Source organism: Leucopleurus acutus (genome assembly GCF_964270905.1).
Source record: "Leucopleurus acutus genome assembly, chromosome: 8".
NCBI classification, from domain to species: Eukaryota; Metazoa; Chordata; class Mammalia; order Artiodactyla; family Delphinidae; genus Leucopleurus; species Leucopleurus acutus.
In genome coordinates, this window is record NC_139151.1 from 10,462,907 (window position 1) to 10,489,707 (window position 26,801).

The 26,801-nt window shown below is 46.1% G+C and overlaps 1 protein-coding gene across 3 annotated transcripts in view; it reads right to left on the reverse strand.

Annotated features, from left to right (window-relative positions):
- GRAMD1B (GRAM domain containing 1B) overlaps nucleotides 1-26,801 on the reverse strand; it is a gene marked incomplete at its 5' end in the record, with an annotated part of 186,030 nt that overhangs the window by 126,231 nt on the left and 32,998 nt on the right. For all 3 annotated transcript variants that reach the window (XM_082844285.1, XM_082844284.1, XM_082844282.1), the window contains one exon: nucleotides 4,758-4,823. Coding sequence is in view for 1 of the 3 variants with exons in the window: in XM_082844282.1 (XP_082700408.1) it covers nucleotides 4,758-4,823 (66 nt within the window). The remainder of the gene's footprint in view (nucleotides 1-4,757; nucleotides 4,824-26,801) is intronic.

The following is a 26,801-nucleotide window of genomic DNA, read 5'->3' on the forward strand; positions in this document are numbered from 1 at the left end:
TTTTGTAAGTACACCCATGACTTCACCTCGATGCATGAAAATGGATTAGTGTCCCAAATTCCATCGCACACACATACACGCTTTGGGGAAGTTAGATCTATTTTGCTTTCAACCAGAAACCTGAGGGGATTATTCCTATCTCTGAGACAATCCCTGTTTCCCAATAAACTGATTCTTTTCCCCAAACTGCCCCTTCTCCCTGATGCACACCTGCCCAGGAAATGACCGTCTCTTGCACTCACCTACCCAAAGACTTCTTTTCCTTCAGGACAGAAACTGATGTGAATGAGGAAAAGCACAATTCTTAGAAGCCCTTAAGTTTGGATATCTTATTGAGGCATTTCCCTCTTTGCTGTAACGTGGACTCTTCTTCCTTTTTTTGGTTGCATTGGGTCTTCGTTGCTGCGCCCGGGCTTTCTCTAGTTGTGGTGAGCGGGGGCTACTCTTTGTTGCGGTGCGCGGGCTTCTCATTGTGGTGGCTTCTCTTGTTGCAGAGCACTGGCTCTAGGCTCACGGGCTTCAGTAGTTGCAGCACGTGGGCTCAGTAGTTGTAGCTCGTGGGGTTTACGGCGTGCGGGCTTCAGCAGTTGTGGTGCATGGGCTTAGCTGCTCCAGTGCATGTGGGATATTCCCAGACCAGGGCTCGAACCCGTGTACCCTGCATTGGCAGGCAGACTCTTAACCACTGAACCACCAGGGAAGTCCTGTGGACTGTTTTTAGACTACAGTAGAGTAGCTATTTGTCTCTAAATATTATATCCATTCTGAACCTTGTACAAGAAAAAAGAAAAATCAATGTTTTATTTAACCAGTTGAAAGTTATCTCGTACTAAAGGGTTATAATTTTGATCTTTAAAACAGAAGAAATCAGGACTTCCCTGGTGGCGCAGTGGTTAAGAATCTGCCTGCCAATGCAGGGGACACAGGTTCGATCCCTGGTCCGGGAAGATCCCACATGCCGCAGAGCATCTAAGCCTGTGCACCACAACTACTGAGTCTGTGCTCTAGAGCCCGCGAGCCACAACTACTGAGCCCACGTGCCACAACTACCGAAGCCCGCACGCCTAGAGCCCGAGCTCTGCAATGAGAGAAACCTCTGCAATGAGAGAAACCACCACAATAAGAAGCCGGCACGCCGCAACTAGAGAAAGCCCCCGTGCAGCAATGGAGACCCAATGCAGCCAAAAATAAAATAAATACAATAAGTAAATTTTTTTAAAAAACCAAAACAAACCAGAGGAAATCAAACTTTTTTTTTTTGGCCTGCTCTATGAAACGATCCTTCATTCTGTAATTGACCACATGGTTTGGAGAATTAGGAGGGGCCACAGAAAAGGGTCCATATTACCCACTTCATACTTGACCATTTTCAGCCCTGCTCTACCTGCTTCCCGGGGAGGGGCAAAGAGTAAACGAGATGATCTGTTGGTCCAGGAAGGCCTGGCCAGTGTGGGGAATGCCGCTGGAACCGGCAGGGTGTGCTGTCCATCAAACTGGGCCCAGAGCAAAGGGCACAAACCAGATTCCCCACCACCGCAGAAAATCTCCACAGGGCTCAGATCTCACACTTGCTCTAGGTCAGGATATCACAGGGTAATACCCAAAACGCCCCCAGAGAGTCTCTTAATTGGGTGGAAACATGTTAGAGGAAGGATTAGGTGCAGGGTGTAAAGGTTTGTGCTGAGCGGGGGCTGAGTGATTAATTAGCACTCTGAGGACTTGCTCTCTCCAGGAGAACCCACTGGCTGAGAAGGGAAAAAGAATTCATTCAGAAACGCCACGGGGAACACACATCCGTCCTGAGTTTCGAGGGGAGGGGTCCACAGGGACCGCCACAAGAAGCATCCTTCTGATCCCAGCCCTCTCAGTTTCCCATACTGCCCAAGGTGAGCGAGTGCAGAACTGTATCCAACATCCACCATGAAGAATTCAGGGGGCTGTCGGTGGGCCAGGGAGAAGAAAGGACCAGGGAAGACATTTAGAGGATTTTTCTGGGCAGAGGTTTGGAAGGGAGACCCTCCATAACATTTCACTTGGTTGGGGGAGTGGGCAGAGAAGGAGCTAGAATATAATTTTTATCAGCATACAATCCCAACTACTGAACAAAAAGGCAGGGCTCTCTCCAGTTAGCAAGCAGCCTTGGGAAAAACGCACTGCAGAGTATGTACAATTTGGTACTTATTCATCTCTCCCAGGAATGCCCTAAGCAGCAGGGATAAAACAGAGCGAACAGAGGAGCTGCCAATCATAGGGCAGATAGACGAGGAGCAGCTGAAGGTATGATGATCAGAAATGGACGGAACGCTTCCAGAGATGTTTGGCGCACAAGCACAGGGAAGGGAGTTCTGCTGGGGAACTCTACGGACACTTCCAGTTTTGAGAGTATGGTTGTCGAAATCCAGACAGCACTGAAAAGAGAGCGAAGGCCACTCTAGAGACTGAGGGCACTGCCATCAGATCTTAACTGATGAAAGCATCTTTACAAGAGTGATTAATCTTTGCCCCTTGGAGGCCCCATGCCTCTGCCTAAATTGATGAGCTGAACTGTTAATTTTGGTTAGTAGCAAGCACAAAACTGAGAACTAGCGCAGAACTCATAAAACTTCATAAATATAAAGGGAAGGTCCCACCCTCCTGCCCAGGATGAAACCCTTTTCATGACACGCCATCTAGCTTTTGCCTGAACACTTGTATGGAGGAGACAGTTCATTACTTTACAAGGCCTGTTCCATTGCAGTACAGCTCTCATCATGGAAAAAGTTCTTTCTTATCCTGAGCTGAAATCCTTCTCGCTGTAACTCCTACCCCTCTAGTTCTATTTCTTAGGCTTTCAGATATTTAAAGAGTGCTGCTATAGTCATTCTAAACCTTCTCTTTTCCAGGCTAAACCCGTTTCCTTCAACCAATCCTTATCATCACATAGTTATCATCTTGATCATTCTTTCCTGAACTCTAATTTATCAATATCCTTTTCCAAAGAACGGAGAATAATACATCCGATATGGTCAAACTAGCACAGACTACAGCGAGACCTTTTTTTTTTTTTAAAATCCATGCTCCATCCTTCCAGTAATGAACTCAGACTTTTACAGATCATTTGGTACTTGCTTCAGATTACTGGCTCATATGTGGCTGGTTAAAAAGTAACCCTTAAGTTCTTTTCCACATGAAATCCTGTCAAGTTAGGCTCCCCGTGGTAACCCTACACTCAAGAAACTATTCTAATATAAATGTATAAATATATAATAGCACATTTCCTTTTTTAAAATGCTCCGTGTTGTTTCCACCTACTGTTCTATTTGAAATAATACTAAGTCTTGGCTCTATCATCCTTGGTGTTCTCTCTACTCCCTCTCAGCTGGGCAGCCACCGTAAGTTTGACAAATGAGGTAAAAGTACCTTCTGCATTTTCATCCGGTTTGTTGATAAAAATGATAAACGGAGCTAGACTAAAAGCAGAGCCCTGCGGCATGCCTGCTGAGACCCCCTTCCCGTTAAGGTCAGTACAGTCCACCTTCGCTGGGCACAGAAGTTTAACTTGCTGCAAAAGACGGCTCCCTCTGTCTCCCATTCAGAGGCGCTCCATGCCGCAGATGCCGCCTGGGGCCCACAGCCTGAGTGTTTAGCCAGTCCCACCTCAGAGCCTCAAACGAGCATCCAGGAGCCTCTGTATCCTCAGGGCCCCCTGTACACCCCACCTCATTCTCCGTTAACCTCTGACGCCTACCATCCACTCCAATCCTGGTGTCCTGCTGTCATCTTGCAAACAGAGAGTGATACCGAGCAGGACCCTGTGGGGCTCCCGGGCACAAAAGCCTTTCTGTGCCCCCCACTTCTTGATTACAGGAAGTAGGCTTCATTCAGCCTCCATGACCTTCCCTGAGTTCCAGCCGGCAGGTTCAAACAGTTGCTAATCAGGGAAGGGAGGGGATACGGAGGAGACAGGAGAGGAACAGTCAAGAAACAATAGTGCAGCCTTGGGGCAGGGTCCTGGATCCCCCTCCAGGGATACACACAACAATATCCTTGAGCTGTTTTGCAGATACAGAAACCCCAACCAGGTGGGAGAAGTTAACAGGTTGATGATGCTGACTCCCACATGCCCCCCACCCAGGTGGAGGATGATTTGGACGCTCCTCACCTCAATCAACTAACGCTTGAACTCTGTCGACCTCTGTCGCAAATTCATGCTGAATTCTCCTCAGCTCAAGCCCCTCATGAATACGCATGAATACCCTTAGCTTAAAACTTCCCCAGTTTTGCTGTGAGGGAAACACTGCTTTGGGATAACTCCTTCCTTCCTCCGATCTTTAGCTTGGTTGTATCTTTTCGTTGACACCCACCAAGAGGCGAACCCACCTTTCAGGTACCACTCTGATGCCACACACGCATCCCCAGCCACGCCGTTTTCCTGGGGCACAAAATACCCTTTCCCCTCTCGCTCCACACCGTACCCGACCTCTAGAGTGTGCCTCAGGTGCCAAGTCCACTCTGACATCTTCCCAACGGACTTGGTTTCCACACACTGACTTCTTCCCCTGCTGGACACCAAAAGCCTTTAGAATCGGTCCCCTCTACTTGGGTCGAGGGGGCGCATCCTCCTTCTAATCCGTGTTTGAGCACAGAGGTCTGGCGGGCCCCTATTTCTCTGCAGTTTCCCACAGTTCTCATTCGCGGCAGAAGCACTATCTTCCTCAAACATTTTCCCCACCCACTGTAATCGCTGCTCCCATCTCTCCCTCCTCATGCGATCTTACCTTTCTTCCCGCACCCGAGGACTCAGGAACCTGCTAGAGTCATCGTCATGGCTGCTCTGCTGGCTGCTGAGAAAAGACAGGATGTGAACCGTTAACGTTCAGCTTCTTTCTCAACCCTGGGGGAGAGCATCTAGACTTCAGCTCAGTGGAGAAACGGGGTTACAACATCTTCAAGGTAGACGTTCCCCGGGGAAGTTTACACAGAGGGTATACTGCCAGACGGTGGAACTGAGACACACATTTGGTGAAAACCCCACCCATCGTACCTAAAGCACAAGAGGAAGATCCTGACCTATCACCTTCTTCTTCCCAGGCCACACAGTCTCAGAGAGTGAATGCCTCTGGCATTCTCTGTACCTGGGCCTCTAGATCTGTAGGACAGAATAATCCCATTCTTCCGCCTCCCCTGAGACACTCAAGGTGCTGGCTTGCAGTCTTGTGGGCAGGAAGGGGAGGGGTGCGGGCAGGAGGGAATTCCAGCAGGAGAAAGACTTGAGACTTGATGGAGTCTGGGGCCACCTGGCCTGCTTCCCCACCTCCAGGGAAGGCTGAAGAGGGTGAGGGACGAAAGAGGGATTAGAAGGTGGAGTCCCTCCACTCCTTAAAGCCCTGTAGGCACGAAGATTATAGAGCTTCAACTCACAAGAGTTCTTGAAGTGCTTACTTTAAATGACTGTGGAATTCAACAGTCATTCATCCTACTCAAGAGAAAGAAAAGCTGTTCAGACACCTTATGACACTAACTGAACAGAAAGCTGGTGAACAAATAATTTTTATTAATTGCTAATTATTAAGTACTCCAGGTTTCTAATCAAGAGTCTGGAGCCCCCGTGGGCTAAGAATGGTGTTTGCTTTTTTAAATGGCTGGGAATAAACATTTTTTAAATGATAATAATATTTCATGACATGTGAAAATTATATGAAATTCAAAATGATGTCATAAATAAAGTTTTATTGAAACACAGCCACACCCATTCATTAGCATACTAACCAGGGCTGCTTTTTTGCTACAATGGCAGAGCTGTGCAGTTAAGGCAGAACTGAATAAGTGCAGTAGTGAGGCCATTAGACCCACAACGCCTAAATATTTACTGTATGGCCCCTTACAGAAAAAGTTAGCAAACCCCTGTTTGGCACAGATTCCATTCATAATAAATTCCTGTTACCATAAATGTCACTATAACCCAGGCCCAGTACAACCAAACTTGTTCCCTTGTTCTGGTGGCTCGTTCACAGCCATAAAAAGCACTGCTCTCTACAGAGTACACTCCTTAGACTAGATCCCCAGAAGATGGCAAACTGTGAACAATCTTGTAGGGTAAGTGCCTGCCCCAGTGACTGCTTCTCCACCAAAGAAGCACATGATTTTACAACCACGCTCTGATGTTCTGATTTTTCAGCAAGAAGTAAATGAACTTAGAAGCAATTTACATCAAATTTTCAAATACACAAACATACACCTACACACACACACACACACACACACACACACACACATATGCCAGAAATCAGAACAGCACCACACACAAAGCTTCCAGTTGCTTGGCACAACCAAGTGTGTACACAATCCTGTGTTTTCTTTTACTCTACACAAAGCACTTTTTTTTTTTGCCGCTCGTTCCCTGTGTAGAACATGTGGCTACTCATCATTCCCTCTTTGCAAGGTCTCATAGACTTGCCTTTTAGAAACTCCTTATAACAAAATTATACTGCTGTGTTGCTAAGCCATGGGATTTCTTACATTGGGACTGACCTGTCATATGTATCAAGCACCCTCTTCTATACAACTTGGAATAGGTGTTAAGACTACAGTAGGCAACCCACAGATGACTGGAACTCCAATTCCACAGCAGACTCAGCATCAAGAGAGAAAAACCAAAATAACAATAATAATAATAATTTAAAAAGAGAGAGAGGAATATCAGTCTACACCGTTGGCAGTACATGTGAGGAGAAGTAGGAGGGAGGGCTGTCTGGAACCCAGTGGTTTACACTATCTAACACCCAAAGGGGCTCAACCAACCCAATGACCACAATCAGCATTACGGCCTCTTCACGGAAGAGATCAAACTGGACTCCATTTAAGCTATCTATAATGGGGCTGTGCTTCCTTCTCACCCTACCCTCACTCTGGCAATCAAGGCTTAAAGTAAAGCTAATAGAGGGGCTCCCAGAACTAAATGAGAAGTACCAGAGTTTCAGAAAAATAATCGTGAGCTGATTTTAGCAAGTTCTCTCACTAGATGGCACTGCTGACTTCCAAACCAGAACCTGAACGAGCCCAAGCCATCCAGCTTCTGAAACCAAAACTAGAACCAACTTTCTGGCGCCCCCTTCTGGCCTTCCCATTGCTTAGAAAACCGTTCAGAGGGTGGAGATGAAAAGTTAACAATAGATCACCTTCAAACGATTTATTGGTTCTAAATAACTAAGAAATATCAACGTGCATGCATTCAACAAGTATTTCTCCAATGCTCTCTATGTGCACATATGTCAAAAGGCAGCATCCAAGTTAAGTCAAGACTTCGGAATACGCTGCCTCAGGTTACATCCAACTTCCTCCACTTCCTACTTAACACAACCCTGAGCAAATTATTAGTCATTTTCCTTACCTACAAAATGGAGATAGATGTTACGATAGTTCTTACTGTTGTAAGGATTAAAGAATGTAAAGCTGTTGTAAGAATTAAAGAATGAACATATGTGAAGTATGGAGAATACTGCTTGGCACGTACTAACTGTTGTACAAATGCTATTATTATGTGCAAGTCATTGTTTTGTGGGTCATGGAAAATAAAGACGTGAATCAGACAGGGATCCTGCTCCCAAGGTGTTTACAATCTGGAAAGTAAGAGTCAATATAAACTATAATTTTAAACTACATTTAAAAGTAGAAAACGATAACTCTTAGAAGTAAATATTAAAAGCTACAGAAACATAGACCAGAGAAAGATCACTTCCTTCTGGGGCTGGTAAGAGAAGACCATCTCAACAGCAAGGGTTTTTTTGCTGACACTTGAAATTTGAACAGATTCAGGATGAGCAGAACTGAGAAGAGAGGGCGTTTGTTTTTTTTTTTTTTCTTAATTTATTTGGCCACTCCGCGTGGCTTGTGGGATTTTAGTTTCCCAACCAGGGACTGAACCCAGGCCCCCGGCAGTGAAAGTGCAGAGTCCTAACTACTGGACCGGCAGGGAATCCTGAGAGGGCATTCTGGTTCAGCTCGGCTCACCAAACATTTACCACCTACCGGGCACTGTGCTAGAAGGCTGGGACGTAAGGAGCCCCAGTCTAGGAGGCACAAGTGTTCCCTGAGCACTGCGACGCAGCAACACCGGAAGGATGAAGGGGCGCAGGTCGCAGACACTTCTGCTGGGGAATTTCAGGCAACATATTGGAGAGGAGAACGTAGAACAGCAGGAACTACGGGTAACTCCACAGCAGCAACAGCTGCAGCACGCATGGGCTCCCTCCTCCTCTAGACACCCCCCTGCCTCCCCACCCGCCAAAGGAGCCTGGTCCTCTCTCCTCCCATTTTCAGAACTTTTTTTCCCACCGTCTTTAAAGGTGAGATAGACGCCAACCACTACCACTCCACCCAACCCCATGAAATGATCGTTGTTGAGCAGAGATTCAGACATTGCCTTGCTCTCTGGCAAAATTCTCAGCTCCTCTTTTATATGAGCCTTTTCAAACAGTACAGACCACCTGGACGCTGGGCAGCTCACCCTGCTCCCTAAATGAATCTGCCGGTCTTCTGAGGTCATGCAGAAGAGCCGTCACCACGGTAGGGTGCTTGCAGAGGGCTGTGGAAGGCCAGAGGTCAAGGGCCACGTCCACAACCGCTCCATTTCAGTCAAGGCCTTGGAGGGACAGGTGGCCAGTGCGGGCTCTACGGCTTAAGGAAGCTGAGAAGAACTTGAAGGAAGTCCGGCAGAGGGCGCTCACGGATGAAAACGTCTCTTAGAAAGTCTGTAAAGAAACTCCAAACACCGATTTGGAATGACTTAGCCTGGGCACCAGATGACTGAAAGTCAGCTTAACACTGCAAGGAAGGGAAGTTGTATAAGCAACCGTTTGCCTTTCCCCCAAAAGAGCTAGAAAACGCATGAGGCTGACTAAAATCCCTCCTGCTGTAAATTCAAGCTGCTGATAAAAACCACTGTAGAAATTAAATTTTGAAACAGCACACTGTGTTACTAAATACGGTGGGGAAGCGCTTCTGTGCGTCCCGCAATGTTCCGGAGGGAAAACAGCTGAAGCGAATCGAATCTGGAGTCCTGGTTTCGTTCTCTGCCAGCAAGCTAGTGCTGGGAGCTTATCCTAGAAGGTCACACTGAACCAGTAACCCTGGCTGGGAAAAATCCATTGTAATCGGAGGCAGAGCACACTCCAGAGGCAGAAATTCACAGGATACCGAGCTAGCAGGAAGCTCCGCAAGGCAGGCTGGGTAAATTCCCATGATTCCACTGGTCTCCCTTCCTCCCTCCCCCACCCCCGGGGCACTGGCAGGAAGGTCAGCCTAAACCCACAAGCCACCAGGAAGGTGTCCTTCTGCCCTCTGCAAAGTACAGCTTCACTCCTGTGGAAACTAAATTTGGCACTTTTTCTGAGCTGCTCCTTCCTAAGTAGAAACAGTTCTTTCTCGCCCAGACAATACTAATGGGGTCTCCTAAGCCGGGAAGGGGTTTTTGGGAGATTCAGGGGATTCCAAGCAGTTATGGGGCTATGCGAGATGTCATTTAGTATTTCCAGAGCCTAATGGAACCTGTACATTTACCGACACGAAGGCTGTGCACTCATTTTTCGCATTTCTTTGTTTTCGGCTCTAATCAGAGCAATCTAGTGTGTTAATACCAATTATCTTATGCTAATTAGAAGCTCTGAAAAGCTCAGAGTGGCTTTGATTGATAAATGATTAATAAAAGTGGGGGATATGTATACGTATGACTGATTCACTTTGCTGTACAGCAAGAAACTAATAACACGATGTTGTAAAGCAACTATACTCCAATAAAAATTAATAAAAAAATTTTTTTTAAGTGGGGGAAGAAATTTAGTGGATGTAGTAGAATAGCATGGAGATGGACAAACCGAGGTTCGCCCTGGCTTTGTTTCTTATTGGCCCTATAACTTTGACCAAGTCCCTTATCCTCTCTCAGCCTATTTCCCAACATCTGAGTTCAAGATTTGGAATCAGGAAGACACAAGTTCTGCCACTTAGCACAGTGATACTGGGCAAATTATTAACTTTTCTAAGTGTCAGACATGGGTATACACCACATGGCTTTAAGGACTGCAGTGGGGATTAGAAATGGTAGAAATCATCTACATAAAGTGTCTAGGGCCACGTTTGGGCCTTGGTAGGTGTACCAGAAATGTTGGACATCAATTGTACTTAATATTCACAGTTAGTTTGGCAGATAAATACTTTGAAACATCCAATACATGGGAGGAAATTAACAGAAGAGAACCTTATGATAAAAATGTTGAGAGCCACTGACTTGAAAAGTAGAGTCGCACTGTCACTGATAAAAGGCTGGATTTTCATGTTGAATTATATCTGCCTGAGAAATGACTCTAGCGTCTACCATTTCAGTTTAAAGAGGAAGGGCATCTGGGGGAAGAAAGGCAGGTAGCCTGTAAGTAGAGAATAAAAGAGAATAGTTTCTGTTTGTCATCTGGCAAGCGGGTATAGGAAAGTCTAATAATAGAAGATAAGTAAACAGATGTGATTTGGGACACTGCCAATGCCTGCCAGCTTCTTACACAACATAACTGAATATTCTCAATTACTACTTAGAAAATAACATGCTCTGTGTGAAGATTAATGATCTGTCTACAAAGGTAGCAGGACTGCTTCTGCTTAATGCCTCCCCTGGGAACAAGTAGCAAGGTGGGTAGCTGGTCAAAGATTGAGGGATTCAGAATCCAGCTAAATATCTTTTAACTCATTACAACTCACTAATGTTTCTCTATTGAATAGTTCTTCTGCCTCTAAACATACCCATGTCTCTGTCTTTAAAAAATAAAATCTCTCCCTCAACTCCTTTATGTTTCCTTCCTTCCCTTCAGGGCCATATTTTATTGAAAGAATGCACTATTTGGTGACTGCCGAACTTCCATCAAAACTCTATCAGAGATTTGCATATAATGTGTTGTGATAATTAAGCAGTTATTAATAAACAAAGAAGAAATCCTCATCTCCCTATTTCAGACATGTCTCATTTATTGATTTTTCTATGTAATTTAAAATCGTTCATCTTTAAAACATTTTAATGCTCCTAAGGCAATCAATAAACTAAATTACTTTTAAAAAAAAATCTGTATCAGAATAAGCTAGGAGCTTTTCTATGCAGATTCCTTGGCCCCCTCCCCAAATTTACCAAGTCAGAGTCTGAGCCTGTCCACGAATGCGTATTTTTTAAAAGCTTCCCAGTGATTCTGGGGAGCAACCAGGATAGAGACCCACTGGACATCACACTCACTGCCTCTGCTTCCTCACCATTGATTTCGTGAATCAGTCACTGTAACCTGGACCACACCCTTACCCCTCCTTGGTTTGATCAACCAAGACCTCTGTTACTGCCAAAGCCAATGACAACAGTTACATCCTAACCTCATTTGACCACCCAGGCAGGTCTGGCATTGATGATTATTCCCATTCTTTAAACTCACCCTTCTTGCCTTCTATGACAAAACCCTCTGCTCTTTCTTGGATTTTTTTTTTGCGGTACACAGGCCTCTCACTGTTGTGGCCTCTCCCGTTGCGGAGCACAAGCTCCGGATGCACAGGCTCAGTGGCCATGGCTCATGGGCCTAGCCGCTTCGCGGCATGTGGGATCTTCCCGGACCGGGGCACGAACCCGTGTCCCCTGCATCGGCAGGCGGACTCTCAACCACTGTGCCACCAGGGAAGCCCTCTTTCTTGGATTTTATCCTACTTTTGTTTTTCTCTTCTTTTTTAGGGAACTTCATGGACTCTTCTTCTGGTTGGTCCTAAAATGTTTCCCAGGACTCATTCAGCCACTCATTTAATAAATTATCTGATACCAACTATAGGCCAGGCATTGTTCTAGAATCTAGATACCAAATACAAAGTAGCAAATGAAACAGATGAAACCTCCATGCTCAAGGAGTTCACATTTTATTGGGTTTCTTGCTCTTCCAGCTTTATACCCGGGGAGCCTAGTTTTTCTGGATCTCTGAAATTGTTATATTACACATTCAGGGGAGAGGATTTATAGCTCTCATCCGATTCTCAAATAGAGAATGTAACCCACAGAAGATTAAAATCCACTGCAATATATTTCTGGGGAATCATGTCCACACGCAAGGCTTCAATTATGATGGATAAGTTAATGACCCCCAAAGACAGCACAGCACTGAGCTGTCACTAGTCACATGTGGCTACTTAAATTCATTAAAAATTCAGTTCCTTAGTCGTACTAGATACATGTCAAGAACCTGATGACCACATGTGGCCATTAACTTCCATATTAGTGCAGCTAGAGAACACCTCCATCACTGCAGAAGGCTTTATTGAACAGCGTAGAGGTTTCCAGATCAAACCCAGGACTTGAGTTCCAGCTCTGCCACTTGTTATCGGAGTAAATCAGAGCAGCCTGTTAACCTCTCTCTACATTCCTGCCCCCTTGTCTTTTAAAATGTAAGTCACTTCACACACCTGTTTGGAGGATTGACCAAGTTAACTGATATAAAGCACTTAACAGAAGTCTTGGCAAGTAATAAGTACCCCCAAAATGTTAATAATACTTATTTTTATTATAATACATTTGCCATGGTGAATGGGTCCAACAGGAATCTCAAACTGAACATGCCCAATACTGATTTCACCATCTTTTTGTCCTCTCCTTGGACTCCACAACTAAGGATGCATGCAAACCAGAAATGCACCTCCATGTCAATTTCACACCAGGTCCTGCAGATGCTACCTTACTATCCCTCAAAGGCATCCCATCCTCCCTTCAACATTGACTGCCACTGCTTGAGGTCAAGCTCTCATCACTCCCTGCGGAGATTACTTTAATCGGCTCCTGACTGCTTTGCCTGTTGCCAACCCGGCCCTGCTCCACTCTGTCCTTGACACTGATACATCAGTGTTCTTCCTGATATGCAGATCTGATCACGGCTCTTCCTGGCTTACTACTTTATTTTTTTTGACCGCGTGGTTTGAGGGATCTTAGTTCCCCGACCAGGGATTGAGTCCGGGCCCTCGGCAGTGAAAGTGAGGAGTCCTAACCACTGGACTGCCAGGGAAGTCCCCTCCTCCTGGCTTAAAATCCTTTAGGTGTCTCCTAATTTCAGAACCAAGTTCAAAAACTCCTTAGTTTAGCCTAAAACTAAGCTATAAACGCCCAGTAAGCTGACTGCCATCTACCTTCCTAGCGTCCACATCTCCCGCACCTCCCTCACCGGCTCCAGGATTTCACTCTCCACTCCGGTCATTCTGCTTGTCCCTGGCTTTGACTTTGCTCTTCTCTTGCCTGGTTTGTCCTTTTCTCCACTTCCCCTCTTCGTTTCACTCACTCCCATGGGCTGAGGCAGCATCTTCAGGGATTAAGCCTGAGGGCTCTAGCTTTAGACAGTCAGCACTCAAGTCTCGATTCTCCCACCTACTCAACTTCACCCTCCATAAACTGGGGATGATAAAAGTATCTTCTTCACTGGGGTGTTGTGAAAATTAAATAAATTAGTACCCACAAAATACTTAGAAAGGTATCTGGCATTGAGTAGAAACTCAATATTATAGCTATTATCATCCTCCAAAAGTAGTACCTTCTCAGGGAAATCTTCCTCGATGGCCACCACCCACACTATGGTCCCTATATCACCCTGCCCTGTACTTTCCTTTATCATAACATTTATCATACTCCTTGGGATACAGTAATTACTGATTCAGTTCTGTATACCTTCTACCACACTATAAGTTATTTGAGAACAAAGATCCCATTTTAGGTCATTTCTTTCCATCCCCAATGCCCAGCACTGTACTTAGCACCTATTAGATGTACAACATGATAAATTAATGTACAAATATCTAGCCTTGTCCTCCCTCTGAGGTCTCCACTTTCTGCTGAATACTCCCCGGCCAGTCCAGAAAGACACTTCGCTGAGTACAGATTACATGCTCCCTCTAGATTACAATGTGCTTCCAAAATGCTCATCCACCTTTTCTGGACACCTGTGTTCAAAGTATCCTGCTAGTCCTTACTGGATTTGTAAGGCCTGGTCTGTGACCAGGTGACCTCAAGGAGCCCACCAGTCTGTATGAATTCCTGATGGACCATAAATTCATCCATGTTTCCAGCAGACTAAGCTTCAGGGTTTGGTGCCCTGGAGATGCCAACTTGAATGAGATGTGAACCTTCTAAATAAAGCCACCACTGTAAGCAAACCCATGAGGGCTGGCATGGCCCTCCTAACACCAGCCCTCCTCTGCCCCACCCCTATGCCAGAGTTGTGGCCCAACTCTCAGTTATCCAACATGAGGAAGCCGTACCTCATGCTTGACAGAGCCTCCATTGGAGGGCGAACAGGAAAGAAGGTGGCCCTCCAATTAGACATCACAGGTATTCGTCAGTGGGAAAAGATTCTGAAGCCCAAAGCTGCAACTTTTTTTTTTGTTTCTTTCTTTCTAAAATGCCTATGAGTATTAAATTTTCTCTTGTTAATTTAAAAGAATTTTAATTTTTATTTATTTGATTGAGGTATAATTGACATAAAACATTGTATGAGTTTCAGGTGTACATAATGATTCAATATTTGTATATATTGCAAAATGGTCACCACAATAAGTCTAACATCTGTCACCATACATAGTTACTTTTTTTTTTTTGGCCGTACCGCAAGGACTGCGGGATCTTAGTTCCCCAACCAGGGGCTGAACCCGGGCCCCAGCAGTGAAAGCGCCAAGTCCTAACCACTGGACTGCCATGGAATTCCCACAGTTTTTTTCCTTGTGACAACAGCTTTTAAGATTTACTCTCTCAGCAACTTTCAAATATGCAACATCATATTATTAACTATTGTCACCATGCTGAACATTACATCCCCAGGACTTAGGTATTTTATAGTTGGAAGTTTGTACCTTCTTTTTTTGGTGACATTGGTATTCCTTTTTGTTTTCTTTTTTTACTGAAGTATAGTTGATTTACAATTTGTGTTAGTTTCGGGTGTAGAGCAAAGTGATTTGGTTATACACACACACACACACACATATATGTGTGTGTGTGTGTGTGTGTGTGCGCGTGTGTATATCTATCTATCTATCTTCTTTTTCAGATTCTTTTCCATTATAGTTTATCACAAGATATTAAATATAGGGCTTCCCTGGTGGCGCAGTGGTTGAGAGTCCACCTGCCAATGCAGGGGACACGGGTTCGTGCCCCGGTCCGGGAAGATACCACATGCCGCGGAGCGGCTGGGCCCGTGAGCCATGGCCGCTGAGCCTGCGCGTCCGGAGCCTGTGCTCCGCAACGGGAGAGGCCACAGTGGTGAGAGGCCTGCGTACGGCAAAAAAACAAAACAAAACAAAAAAGATATTGAATATAGTTCCCTATGCTATACAATAGGACCTAGTTGCTTACCTATTTTATATATAGCAGTTTGTACCTACTAATCCCAAACAATGCGTTTTAAATTTTCATGCTAATCCCTGGGTCTCAAGAATATAGATAATCAAGTTTCGGTTGGAAAAAAAAATTTTTTTTCTCGAATGCCCTGTTCTGAGATAGTTTTCACAAAGGGTAAAGCATCCCTCACCTAGGCCTCTCGCCTCACACAATTAGAAGACTTACACCTGCCCCATTACATCCCCTGAAGGCGCCATTGGAGCGGGGCGGGGCGGGGCGGGGCGGGGGGGGGGGGGGGGGGGAGCAAGGAGAATTGTGCCAGCTTATCTCTCTTCAATTGCGCTTAGCTAAAGGAACACACCGCCTCTTTCTAGTTTCCCACATCCCAGTAGCTTCCTTGGCCTCAATCACTACTCAGCATCACACGGAAATCTTAGACCGTCTGAAGAGAGTAAATACAACTTCACCAGGTCTCCTGGTAGTAAACCTTTACTCAGGACGGAACAGGGCCGACGAGTTGTTTCCCAGGACCTGAAGTCTGTGAGGATTCGCCAAGGCCCTGGGCAGCAAAGTCTCAGAGGCCAGCTTCCTCCCTCCCCAGCCCCCTGGGGCCCCTCCTGCCTTTAGAAAATCCCTTCCTTCCCAGTCCAGAGCCTTCACATTGGAGAAGGAAGGAAGTGCCAGGAAGCTGCGAAGAGTTCTCAAACCCCAGGAGAGCTAGAAGCCACACTGTCCACAGATAACCTCAAAACCTGATCTTGGACAATCATCTTTTTTGGGAGGGCTGCACCACGTGGCTTGTGGGATCTTAGTTCCCCGACCAGGGATCGAACCCGGGGCCCTGGCAGTAGAAGTATGGAGTCCTAACCACTGGACCGCGAGGGATGTCCCTTGGACAATCATCTTGATCCTGGTCACTTTACCTAAACTGCTCAAGATGGGTTAAAGTTCCTTCTCCGTCGATTTCCCCTCACAGGAACAAGTCAGGAGACTTTCCCAGGACACACCAAGAGCCCCTGCCTGTGCTCCCCACACATCCCTACTTCCTCCACACCAAGAACCCTTAAATTATATTCCCAACAATCAGGTTTTGAAAGAGATAACTGACAACACACTATCTGTCTCCTGGTTAATTTGCGAGCGTGTTTTTAGTCAAAGGCACACAGCTACCATTCAGGTCAGCATCCAGTAACATGCCTCACCACACTGGGTTGATAGAATTCAAATGAAACAATGTGTGGTTTCTATTAAGCCTTTGGAAATTTTGTTAATACCTAAAGGAACCCCGCCCTCCAAGGAACCACTGACTTCAATAATCAATATACAAACTGGTGTTCGCTGGATCTCCTCTTGGCTCCACTTCTACCAACCTCCGCATGGTTAGAGTTTTGCCCACAGTCACCTTCTTTTCACTACACATTCTCCCCCCGATAATCTCGTGCAAGTCCATGGCCTCAACGACCCACATGTTGACTCCCAAACCTGTATCACCAGCTTGGACCGTTCCACCAAGCATCAGTTCCCCGGACCCAGCTGCTTACAGGACATGACCAAAACCCTGCGTCCATGCGCTCCTCAAGCAGCATGTCCCAAACTGCCTGCTCCCTCCTGCACTCTCACCTCTTCTACTGAACCACCTGCATCCGCTTTCCTTCGCTCAGCCACCTGCATCACCATCCATCCACTGAGCTATCCAAACAAGGAAACTCAGAAATAGTTTTAGCGGTTCCCTCTCCTCCGCTCCCCACCTCCAATCTGTCGCCGAGTTCTGTTGCTCCTACCTTTGAAACATCTTTTATATCCATCCCCTCCTCCCTATTCCTCCTGTCCCTGCCCCGGTCATACCAGACTGGCTGCACAAGAACTGACTGAAAACTTTTTTAAAAATAGGTTCCTATACCCTCACTTGCCCTGGATTCTGATTCTGGGTGTCTGGGTGGAGCCTGAAGGATTTTTAAGGCATATCCCAAGTCTGCAACTATTGTACTAAAGTCCTACCCTACTGAAATGGCCCCTTAACTGGGCTGGATAATTTTTTTTTTAATAAATTTATTTATTTATTTTTGGCTGCGTTGGGTCTTCGTTGCTGCGCGCAGGCTTTCTCTAGCTGCGGCGAGCGGGGGCTACTCTTCGTTGTGGTGCGCGGGCTTCTCATTGCGGTGGCTTCTCTTGTTGTGGAGCACGGGCTCTAGGCGCGCGGGCTCAGTAGTTGTGGCTCGCGGGCTCTAGAGCGCAGGCTCAGTAGTTGTGGCGCACAGGCGTAGCTGCTCCGCGGCATGTGGGATCTTCCCAGCCCAGGGCTCGAACCCTGCGTTGGCAGGCAGATTCTTAACCACTGTGCCACCAGGGAAGTCCCTGGATAAATTTTTAACAACCAGCTTGAAGGGGAAAAGGGAATGACTTGTATCACTTGTTGACTTCTGTGCTGTAAATTCTCCCACCACGTGTGATTTCAAGCACCAACGTGATGTCACTAAAAATATCACAACTAGGAAGCTATGTGCACAACTGGTGGATGCAAGCCGGTCCCGCAAGGAATTCGCCTAGACCACCACCTTTATCTTCTAAAACAGAGCTAGACACGCCTCTTCCCAAGTCCTCTGAGGGTTTCCCCTAATGTCACAGATGACAGTCCAAAGACCTTTGTCACACACGAGGCCTTACAACACAAAACCAACTTCTCAACTTCTCCCCACAGGAAGTTCCGCCTACGTTCTGTTGACACTGAGCCAATTGTGCTCTCCAAATACGCCACGTCCACTCATTCCTCCAAGCTTTGTCCGTATCATCCCCTAAATGTCTCTTCTACATGATCCCACGACCCCACCTCAATAACTGCATCTCCCACCTTGGCCAATCGAGCCCCATGTCACACAGAAGCCTCGCTGTCTCTCCATGGCCTCACTGATTTTCTCTTCCTACCTGACCCTTTGAGCTGCAGAGCTGCGACAAATCCAAGCCTGAGCAGCTATTGCCAGTGCTGACGGTGGCCCTGCCCGAGCCTTGGAGATAACCTGTTGGCTGCATCAGAGAAACCCTCCTTCAGCGCAAGTACTGGCTGCTTTCTTCAGTGTAGTGAAGCTACTGCATACTAGTATGTTTAATACTAACAGTAATCCTTCACATTTAAACAGTGCTCTCCAGTCTACAAAGTGCTTTCTTGTACATTCTTCCATCTGATCTTTCCAACCTTATAAAGAAGATAAAATATATGTGTGTGTATATATATACATGTATATATATACTCTGATCCTCATTTTATTGGTTTTTTTTTGTTTTTTTTGGTCGCACCGTGCGGCTTGCGGGATTTTAGTTCCCCGACCAGCCGACCAGGGATCGAACCAGGGCCCTCGGCAGTGAGAGCGCCAAGTCCAAACCACTGGACCACCAGGGAATTCCTGATCCTCATTTTAAAGATGAAGAAAATAAGGATTCAGGAGAATATATGACATGTCTAAGAGTGAATGGTTGGTAAGCTAAGGAATGAGGATTTCAACCCAGGCTTTCTACTCTAGAATTCCTGATTCTTTCACCTTGAGCACATGACCACGCCGGGCCATAGCCTTCACTTAAGACTGGGAAGGGCTGGGTGGCAGGGATGACCTCAGTGATGAGACTGGGGGAGATGTGAGCTTGGGGTGGGGGCACTGGGAAGAGCCTGAATGTTCATTCTGCTGAAATTGCCAATGTCTCTGCCCTGCAGGCGGCAGCCCTTAGCCAGAAAGCAAGAACATCTGGGAGGTCCAAGGCCACAGAAACCTCGAAACGAGAAGTGACAAGCGTTTTGCCCGCACCAGTCAACAGGCACTGACGTGAGATGGGACCGATAATGCAACCTGCCATGAGGTCTCAGGGCCACAGGTGAAATCACAGAAATAAACAAGTGTTTGATGATAACTGAAAAAAAATAACTTATGGCTCAGAGTAGAGCTGTTTCACCAACCAGCTGGTGGAAAAGCCACAGGCACACCAAATACACCAGAGCGCTGTGCCCAGTGAGAGCGCAGGACTTCCTAGAGCCAGAGCCAGGCCTTGAGAGACTTCCAGGAAGCCAGGGGAGGGTTGGCCTGAGCCCAAGGGGGAGGCTTTGAAGACCAGGGAGGCCAGGCCCATCTCATTTAGGTCTGAGAGCAGGACTCAGGAAGGGTAGGCCAGTTGCAGAGCAGAAATGCAAGTGCCCTGAGGGCCTCTTCATAGAAAGAAGCGTAGGAAACACTTGGCAGTGCCAACTTGACTCTACTGCCAGCCAAGGTGGGGGCAGCTTGATTTAGGGCCCAACCTGGAGTAGACTGGGCAACTGGTGAATTCGCACAGGAACGTTCCAGATTCACCCCCCACTCGCCCCCCCAAAAAAGTGGCAAGAGTCTATTTTACAGCTGATTGAAGATCCAACTCAATTAAAAAGAAATATGTTTTCAAGACATTTTATGACTCTGGCTTCCCAACTGGCAGTTAATTTTGTCACCACCTGTCTGTTTCCCTCTAGTTAACAGAATTCAAATCCCTTAAGCTGAAAGTGTAGGAGTCCTAAAGGTTAAGGTAGGCAAGATACAAAAAGCCTTGTGTTCTGCCCCAGGGACCAGGGACAGAGGCACCCAAGGAGAGGAGAAGCTGATGCATCTAGAAGGAAGGACGAATTCTTGAGTCCTACAGGACAAAGGACGAAAGGACGCATGGGGGAGGAGGGCGGTTTATGCAGAAACCCTATCACAGACAAATGGTCAGACACTATGCAGGGACCATGGAGTTCAAGGGCAGAATGCAGGCTGTGCTGTTTTCCAGAAAGAGGCCTTTCAGCCTCCTTGCCTCCCCTTCCCTGCCCTGACTCCCATCCCCATCCCCTTCCATCCCCCATCCAACTTTGCCCTTAGCCCCAGGAAAAACCGGTTTATGGTAAAACTGTTATCATGGGTTTTTTGTTTTTCCAATTAGAAGAAATAAAAACAGTTCTAACCAAGAACTTTGGTCATTTACCAACTCACAGGGAGCCCCTCAGGGGCCTGGGAAGAAACAGTATGGACTGAACCTAGAGTGAGGATGTCAGGGTCTAACAGCCTGATCTGTTTCCACAAATGGTTTTCCACACAGGAGTAAATGCCTATCTTTTCAGCCAAGGACTTTGACAACTTTCTGATAAGGTATAGGCCACTCATTGTCTTTTTTTTTTGGCGTGTGGCATGCAGGATCTTAGTTCCCTGACCAGGGACTCAAACCCATGCCCCCTGCAGTGGAAGCGCACAGTCCTAACCACTGGACCAGGAAATTCGCCCATTGTCCACTTTTTACTAAGCAAGAAGGCAACAGGTACTGGAACACCTGTTATGGGAATAGTGAACAAAAGAAAACAGAAGTTCAATAAACCACAAATCGTTACTTTTTGGTTTGAGAATGTTAATGAAACAGCCTCTCACCCCGCCCATCGCATCCTGTCCTACATTCAATTAACCCTCTTCACGTTCTGCTCTGGGATTCACCCACATGGACAAGGGCATAAAATAGATTTTGATGATCTACAAAGTGGATCATTCATTCACTTAAAATTCATTTAAAGAACTCTTTGAATGGCAGCCTGTAAACAGGGAAAAGATGAGAAAGCAAACTTTGGGTGGGCCAGGTACTGTGCTAGAAAGCAGCAGACACAAAAGTACCTGAAGACCCTACCCTCAAGAACCCTAATGTGTGTTGAGAAATGAAGCTGAAAGGCTAAAGACAATTAATTATGAAGAACCAGAAGTTTGTTTCATAGAGGAAAGAGAAACTAACATGTACTGAGTGCCTACTCTATGCATTTTTCACATTATCTCACTTAAAAGTCAGTATTTGAAGAAATATTTTTTATTCAAATTCTGTTCTATTCTTCTTGATTTATTTAGAGCAAGATTACAAGTGTCCCATTTAATGTAACCAAGTCCCTTCATCTGCCCTAACTCCACTGTAACTATAACTCATCTACGATGTTCTTTCTGACCAACACAGCGCCCCTCCTACAACAACGTCCTTTAAACGCTTTTCCAAGCTCAGGACTAGGCCGGCGATTGTGCTGAAAGATGCCTGAAGCCCACAAGAGTGTTGAGTCCTCTAGGTCTGAGTCCTCTATGTAACTCTGCTGGGCTAAGAGCATATACATTATATGGGAGCAGAATTTGCCACCCTAAAATATGTCTCTTCGGCACATCGATTGTTTTAAGCTGGTTATTTTCTGAGAAAACAGCAGACCAGGGAAGGGCTCTAAAAACCAAGTAGGAGTTGCCCTTCTGTAAGAGACTTCTACATTTGTAAGGGAAATCTCCATCTATCAGGCTGTCTCCCTCTCCACCTGGAAGAGGAGGAAGACCAAATCTCCAGCAACTCTTATCAGTGGGGAAAGGAACCACTGAGATCTGAATCACAATCACCCTTGTTCACTGTGCCTTTCCCGGTCACCTCCCAGAACTGACTCTCCCCACCCTTAGCATCCTCTTTTGTCTTTAGCTGAGGATGGTATTTAAGGAGAGGGCTTGGGCCATTATGGCAAATTACTCAGATTTCCTGGGTCTCTCCCACGTGCACATGTTATTAAACTTCTGTTTGATTTTCTCCTGTTCATCTGTCTCATGTCAATTTCATTCTTAGACCAGCCAGAAGAACCTAGAAGGATACAGGAAATTTTTCTTCCTCCCCAACAACATGGATCACTGGCTAAGGAGATCCAACTCAGAGTTGAGGGGAAATTAGAGGAGCACAGTCCAGAAGCTCTACTTCCATTCTGTAATTGCCCATCTGCAGAGTTGACACTTAAAAAGTATTCCACGTGTACATACATACCCTACACGTTCTCGTCACTCAAAATGCTCCTGTTCTCCTCTCTCTTTCCTGCTCATCACTCACATTTCAGCAGTAAATGAGTGGGCGGTGGGGGGGGGGTGCTTTACAACAAGCAGGGGAAACCCTGGCCCTTCCCTGTTTCTTTAGCTAGGATTCTTTAGATCAAAAAAGCCATCTGCTTCACTCTTCTTTACATCCAGTTCCTTCTCTGGGCAATTTGAGTGAGAAGGTAATGAATGACACTGCATGGGCAGGCTCCATTCCCGAGCTCAGCTGCCAGTCTCGTTCGGATGAGACAAGTTGGTATTTGTGATGCCCAGTTGCTCCAAGAGAGCGAACATTCACTCCAAATGGGTCAGACTATTTTGGTTGCATCGTACTTCTTGAAGCTACCCACCTTTTTCTCTTTCATGACCCACCTCCCCGAACTGGTGATCCCCACCAGCTGCGTCCACTCCCTCTCTATTCACTTCACCCCCTACAATCAAACTTCCAATTCTACGGCCCGATACAAACTGTTCCTTTATAAAAGGTCACCAATGACTGCCTAATGGCCTTTTTTCCTATCTCAATTCTTTCTGACATTTCTACAGCATTTGGAATAACTCTTCCTTCTTGGGGTAAAAAGTATTCCATCCTTGACTTAGTTTCAATAGTACTTAGTGAAATCACATCTTTCATTCAAACCAGCATTTCTGGAGCACTTACTATGGGCTAGGCTCCATTTGAGGGAACACAAAAAGAAAGATACATTCCACCTTTAAGGAGTTTACTGCCTAGTGGAGAAAGAGTCCATCGAACAATGAGATCACACACAACAAGGTAACTGCTTCACAGAGGGCACGATGGGGAAAAGTATGTACAAAGTTCAGTACCCATACCAGTGAAAGAACACCTGGGTTGCACGGGAACACAGATAGCACTCCACAGAGGAGGAAGCATTTGAGCTGACATTTAAAAGATGAGTAAAATTTGACTAGCAGACCACATTCCAAGTGGAGAGATTGGTACATGGCAAGAAACAGATGCAAGCTCAGTCAAGGACCTCGACCTTAGCACGAAACCCACACTGTTGGAGATGAAGGAGGACGTGGGAATGGCAAGAGATGAATGTGCGCAAGTAAGCAGGGTCTGCATCACAAAGGGCCTTGTGTGTTCCAGAAGCGGGAGGAAATTTCATCCTGTAGAGGACACGGAGGCATTGAAGAAACCTGGAGAGGGGAGTGATTTGTTTGTTAGAAGAAAGTAAAGGGTTAAGTGGGAGGCCTAGAAGGAAGCCCTCTCAGTAAAGCAGAGGGGATGAAGGCTCAAGCTAAGGAGATGAGGATGGAGAGAACCGACGAGCGGGGAAAGAGGCAGGAGGTGCCTGACTGCAGGTGATGGGAGCAGGCGAGGGAGAGATCTGGAAGGTCCTGCTTCCTCTGCCTGTCAGCGCTTGAGGGCAGTTCTAGCTCCTTCTTTGGCATTCCCACCACTTTAGCACCGTGCAAAACAAATGTGCGGCAAGCAATAAATAGCTGCTGACTACTTAATTATTACCACCTTCATCAACTAATGGTAAGATAAGTCTGTAACAAAAATCTTCAGTGAGCCTTGTATCTGCAGCGAGAGCAGGAGGGCTGCTAAAGTGGGTTACGGCTCCCAACTGCGTTCTCTATAGCATCCATATACACTCATTTTGGAGTCGTGCATAAAGCAACACTCGCCTATTAAGAATAAAAACATATGGAAAACAGAGCACAAGTACGGTGCAGCACTAGTGCTGGGGCTGGGCTCAGGAGTCTGGCTCCAGCCCTGGCTCTGCCACTAACTCGGCAGCACACAGAGCAAGTAGCCTCACCGTTCTGAACCTCAGTTTGCTGAGTGTGCTGGATGACCACAAAGGCCCCTCCTGGCCTTAAACATGCAAGGAAGCTGAGTACGGTTTAAGTAAGTAAGGATATCTGCAGGGAAAATCAGTTTGAAAGCTCAGTGATGGGCGGAGAAGGGAGTTGCATGAACTGAACCAGGAGGGAGCGGAGGACCAGCGTCACTCAGATACCTGGAGAGGCGTTTCACCGGCAGAGACAGAAACCGTCCTGGCCCACTTCTGCAGACTCCTGTTGAGTCCTGCTTCCTTTCACTGTTACTCTGTCTGCAGCTTATCATTTTATCATCGTCTATAATTCTCCTAATAAAGTCATGGACCAACCCTGACAGCAAAAAGAGGCCTAAAAGATGATCTTGTCTGGACTTCCCTCGTGGTCCAGTGGGTGAGGCTCCGCACTCCCAATGCAGGGTGCCCGGGTTCGATCCCTGGTCAGGGAACTAGATACCGCATGCGTACCGCAACGAAGATCCCGCATGCTGCAACAAAGACCTTGCGCAGCCAAAATAAATAAATAAATAAATATTTTAAAAGGGGGAAAAATAAAAGAAGAAGATCTTGTCTACTTCATTCCCTTTCAGAACAGGAAACCAAAGGCCAGAGAAGTTAAGAGACACGTATAAAGCCACAGAGGTATTTAACAGCATTCCAAAAAATAAAACTCTAGTCAGCACACTCTTAGAGCAGAGTTCTGCCCACAGCTGCCCTTCGGGTCCGAGAATATAAACTCCTAGAGCAAAGAGGAGGTATTTTACATTTTTTTCCTAGCCCTTTGGTGCACTCACTCATAAGGAGGATAACTACTAACCACGGTTCATTCCATAAAATGTATGCGTTCTGTGCTGTCGTTGAGTGTTTTCTAGGTACCAGCTCTGTTCTAACCAGAGCCATAGTAGCGGCCCAGGCCCCTGCTCCTAAAGACCTCAAGTTCTTGTGGCTTAGCAGTAGAGCTGCAGAGATGGGATACGGATCATCGACAAAGACAACCTAAAAAATAGGATCATTTCAAAAGTGGCAAATATAATGAAGATAATAAAATTGGGTGGTGAGAAGAGGAATCTCAAAAAAGAAAAAAATATGTCGAGTTCACATCAGTATTAAGGGGCAGATTCTACCAAAGCAGACTTAAATGTTTGCTTTCCTATTTTCCTAAATATTAAACATGTCTCTTACACAGTACATATTCAAACAATATTTATCACTGATGTTGATGGGGATAAAACAGATCACAATATTCCTACTAATATAAGACTAAGTGCTAAAACAGATCACAATATTCCTACTAATATAAGACTAGGTGCTCATAAAATATTCAGATATAACAAGTTAAAGTGTTTCTCAAACTCTAAGTTCCCCAAATAAGTCTCATGAAAGATGGCAGAAGCACCACAGAGCACACACAAAATCAATCCTAATCTCACAAATGCTTCATATGTTTTTAAACTTAATTTTTTATGTAATTTTTAAAGGTAACTTTCATTTAGTTATTACAAAATATTGGCTGTATTCCCCATGTTGTACAATACATCCTTGAGCCTATCTCACACCTAACAGTTTGTACCTCCCGCTCCCCCCCGCCCCCCGTCATCTCTCTCTTAAAGACTGTCTTTAAATCTTACCTTGGCTCCTTCTTACAACTTCTCATTTTTCTAAAAGTTCTCTTTCTGCATCTTCTCCCTAGCACCAAAAGCATCTTCTTGCCTTATTATCCTGCATGTCAAAGACTGTCACTCATCTCAATCTCAGAAGACAATCCTGCCCTCCAGCATTTAGTCCTCCAACAGAGCCTTACGGCAGCCCTGATTAAGCTGAAATCAAAGATTCATGAAGCCACATCACAGGAAACTCAGCACGGGCAAAATACGTGTAACGCCTGCAGCGCTGGTTACTTGGCCCCCTCCCTTTCCCGTAAGAAGGGGGATCGGGTTCCAGAAGTGCATGGGGAAATACTGAGACAGGACAGGCTGCCTTAGCTATCACACACTGCCCTAACCACCCTCTGGACCACTATTTTTTCCAGGTCTGCCAACCCCAAGTGACTCAGCAAAGGTGGTGCAATGACAAAAAACCACAAGTCCCAGGGCCTGTCCTTCAGATCAGATAAGCTTGGCCCCAAAGGACACCAATATGAAAACACCTCCTTCCCTTGAATTTGAAGGGGAGGGAGATAAAAGGAAAGGATCAGAAAAGTGAGCACGTACTGTGCACAGACGAGAGATGCCTTGCCTTTCTTAGTTCATCTTCAAACCGACCTGCAAGGTGGGGATTATCATGATCCTCCATTTATGTGGGAGGAAACTGATGATGCAAAGCAGCCCGAGGGAAGAAAACTTGCTCCAGGCTGGAATTTTACCCCATGGAAGCAGGCTGGAATTTGCTACTGGAATAAAATTCAAAGGCAGCCCCTGGGAAGTCAGCTGTGTAGATAGAGTGAGGAACAGAGTCGGCCTGGAAAGTTATGGACAGTATTTTGCAGAGGAACAGGCTTGGGAGAGGTAGAAACATTCTCTTCCTCAGCTGCCCCCATCACTCTCTAATTCACAATCAGTCGCCACCTGTGCCTCCAGACCCTTCATCGCTCAGCCACGGGTGGGCTTATCCTGTCCTCAACCATAACAGGGCAGGCCAAGTCTCTAAGTCTCTGTGACGTGGATGGATCTAACCCGACCACGGACATCAAGACAAGAATCGTATTCAATACGCAAATTAAAATTCCTTGCTGGTAAATGTGAGTCACCGTCCCATGGCCAATGGGACCTCACTTGCCCTATGGGACAC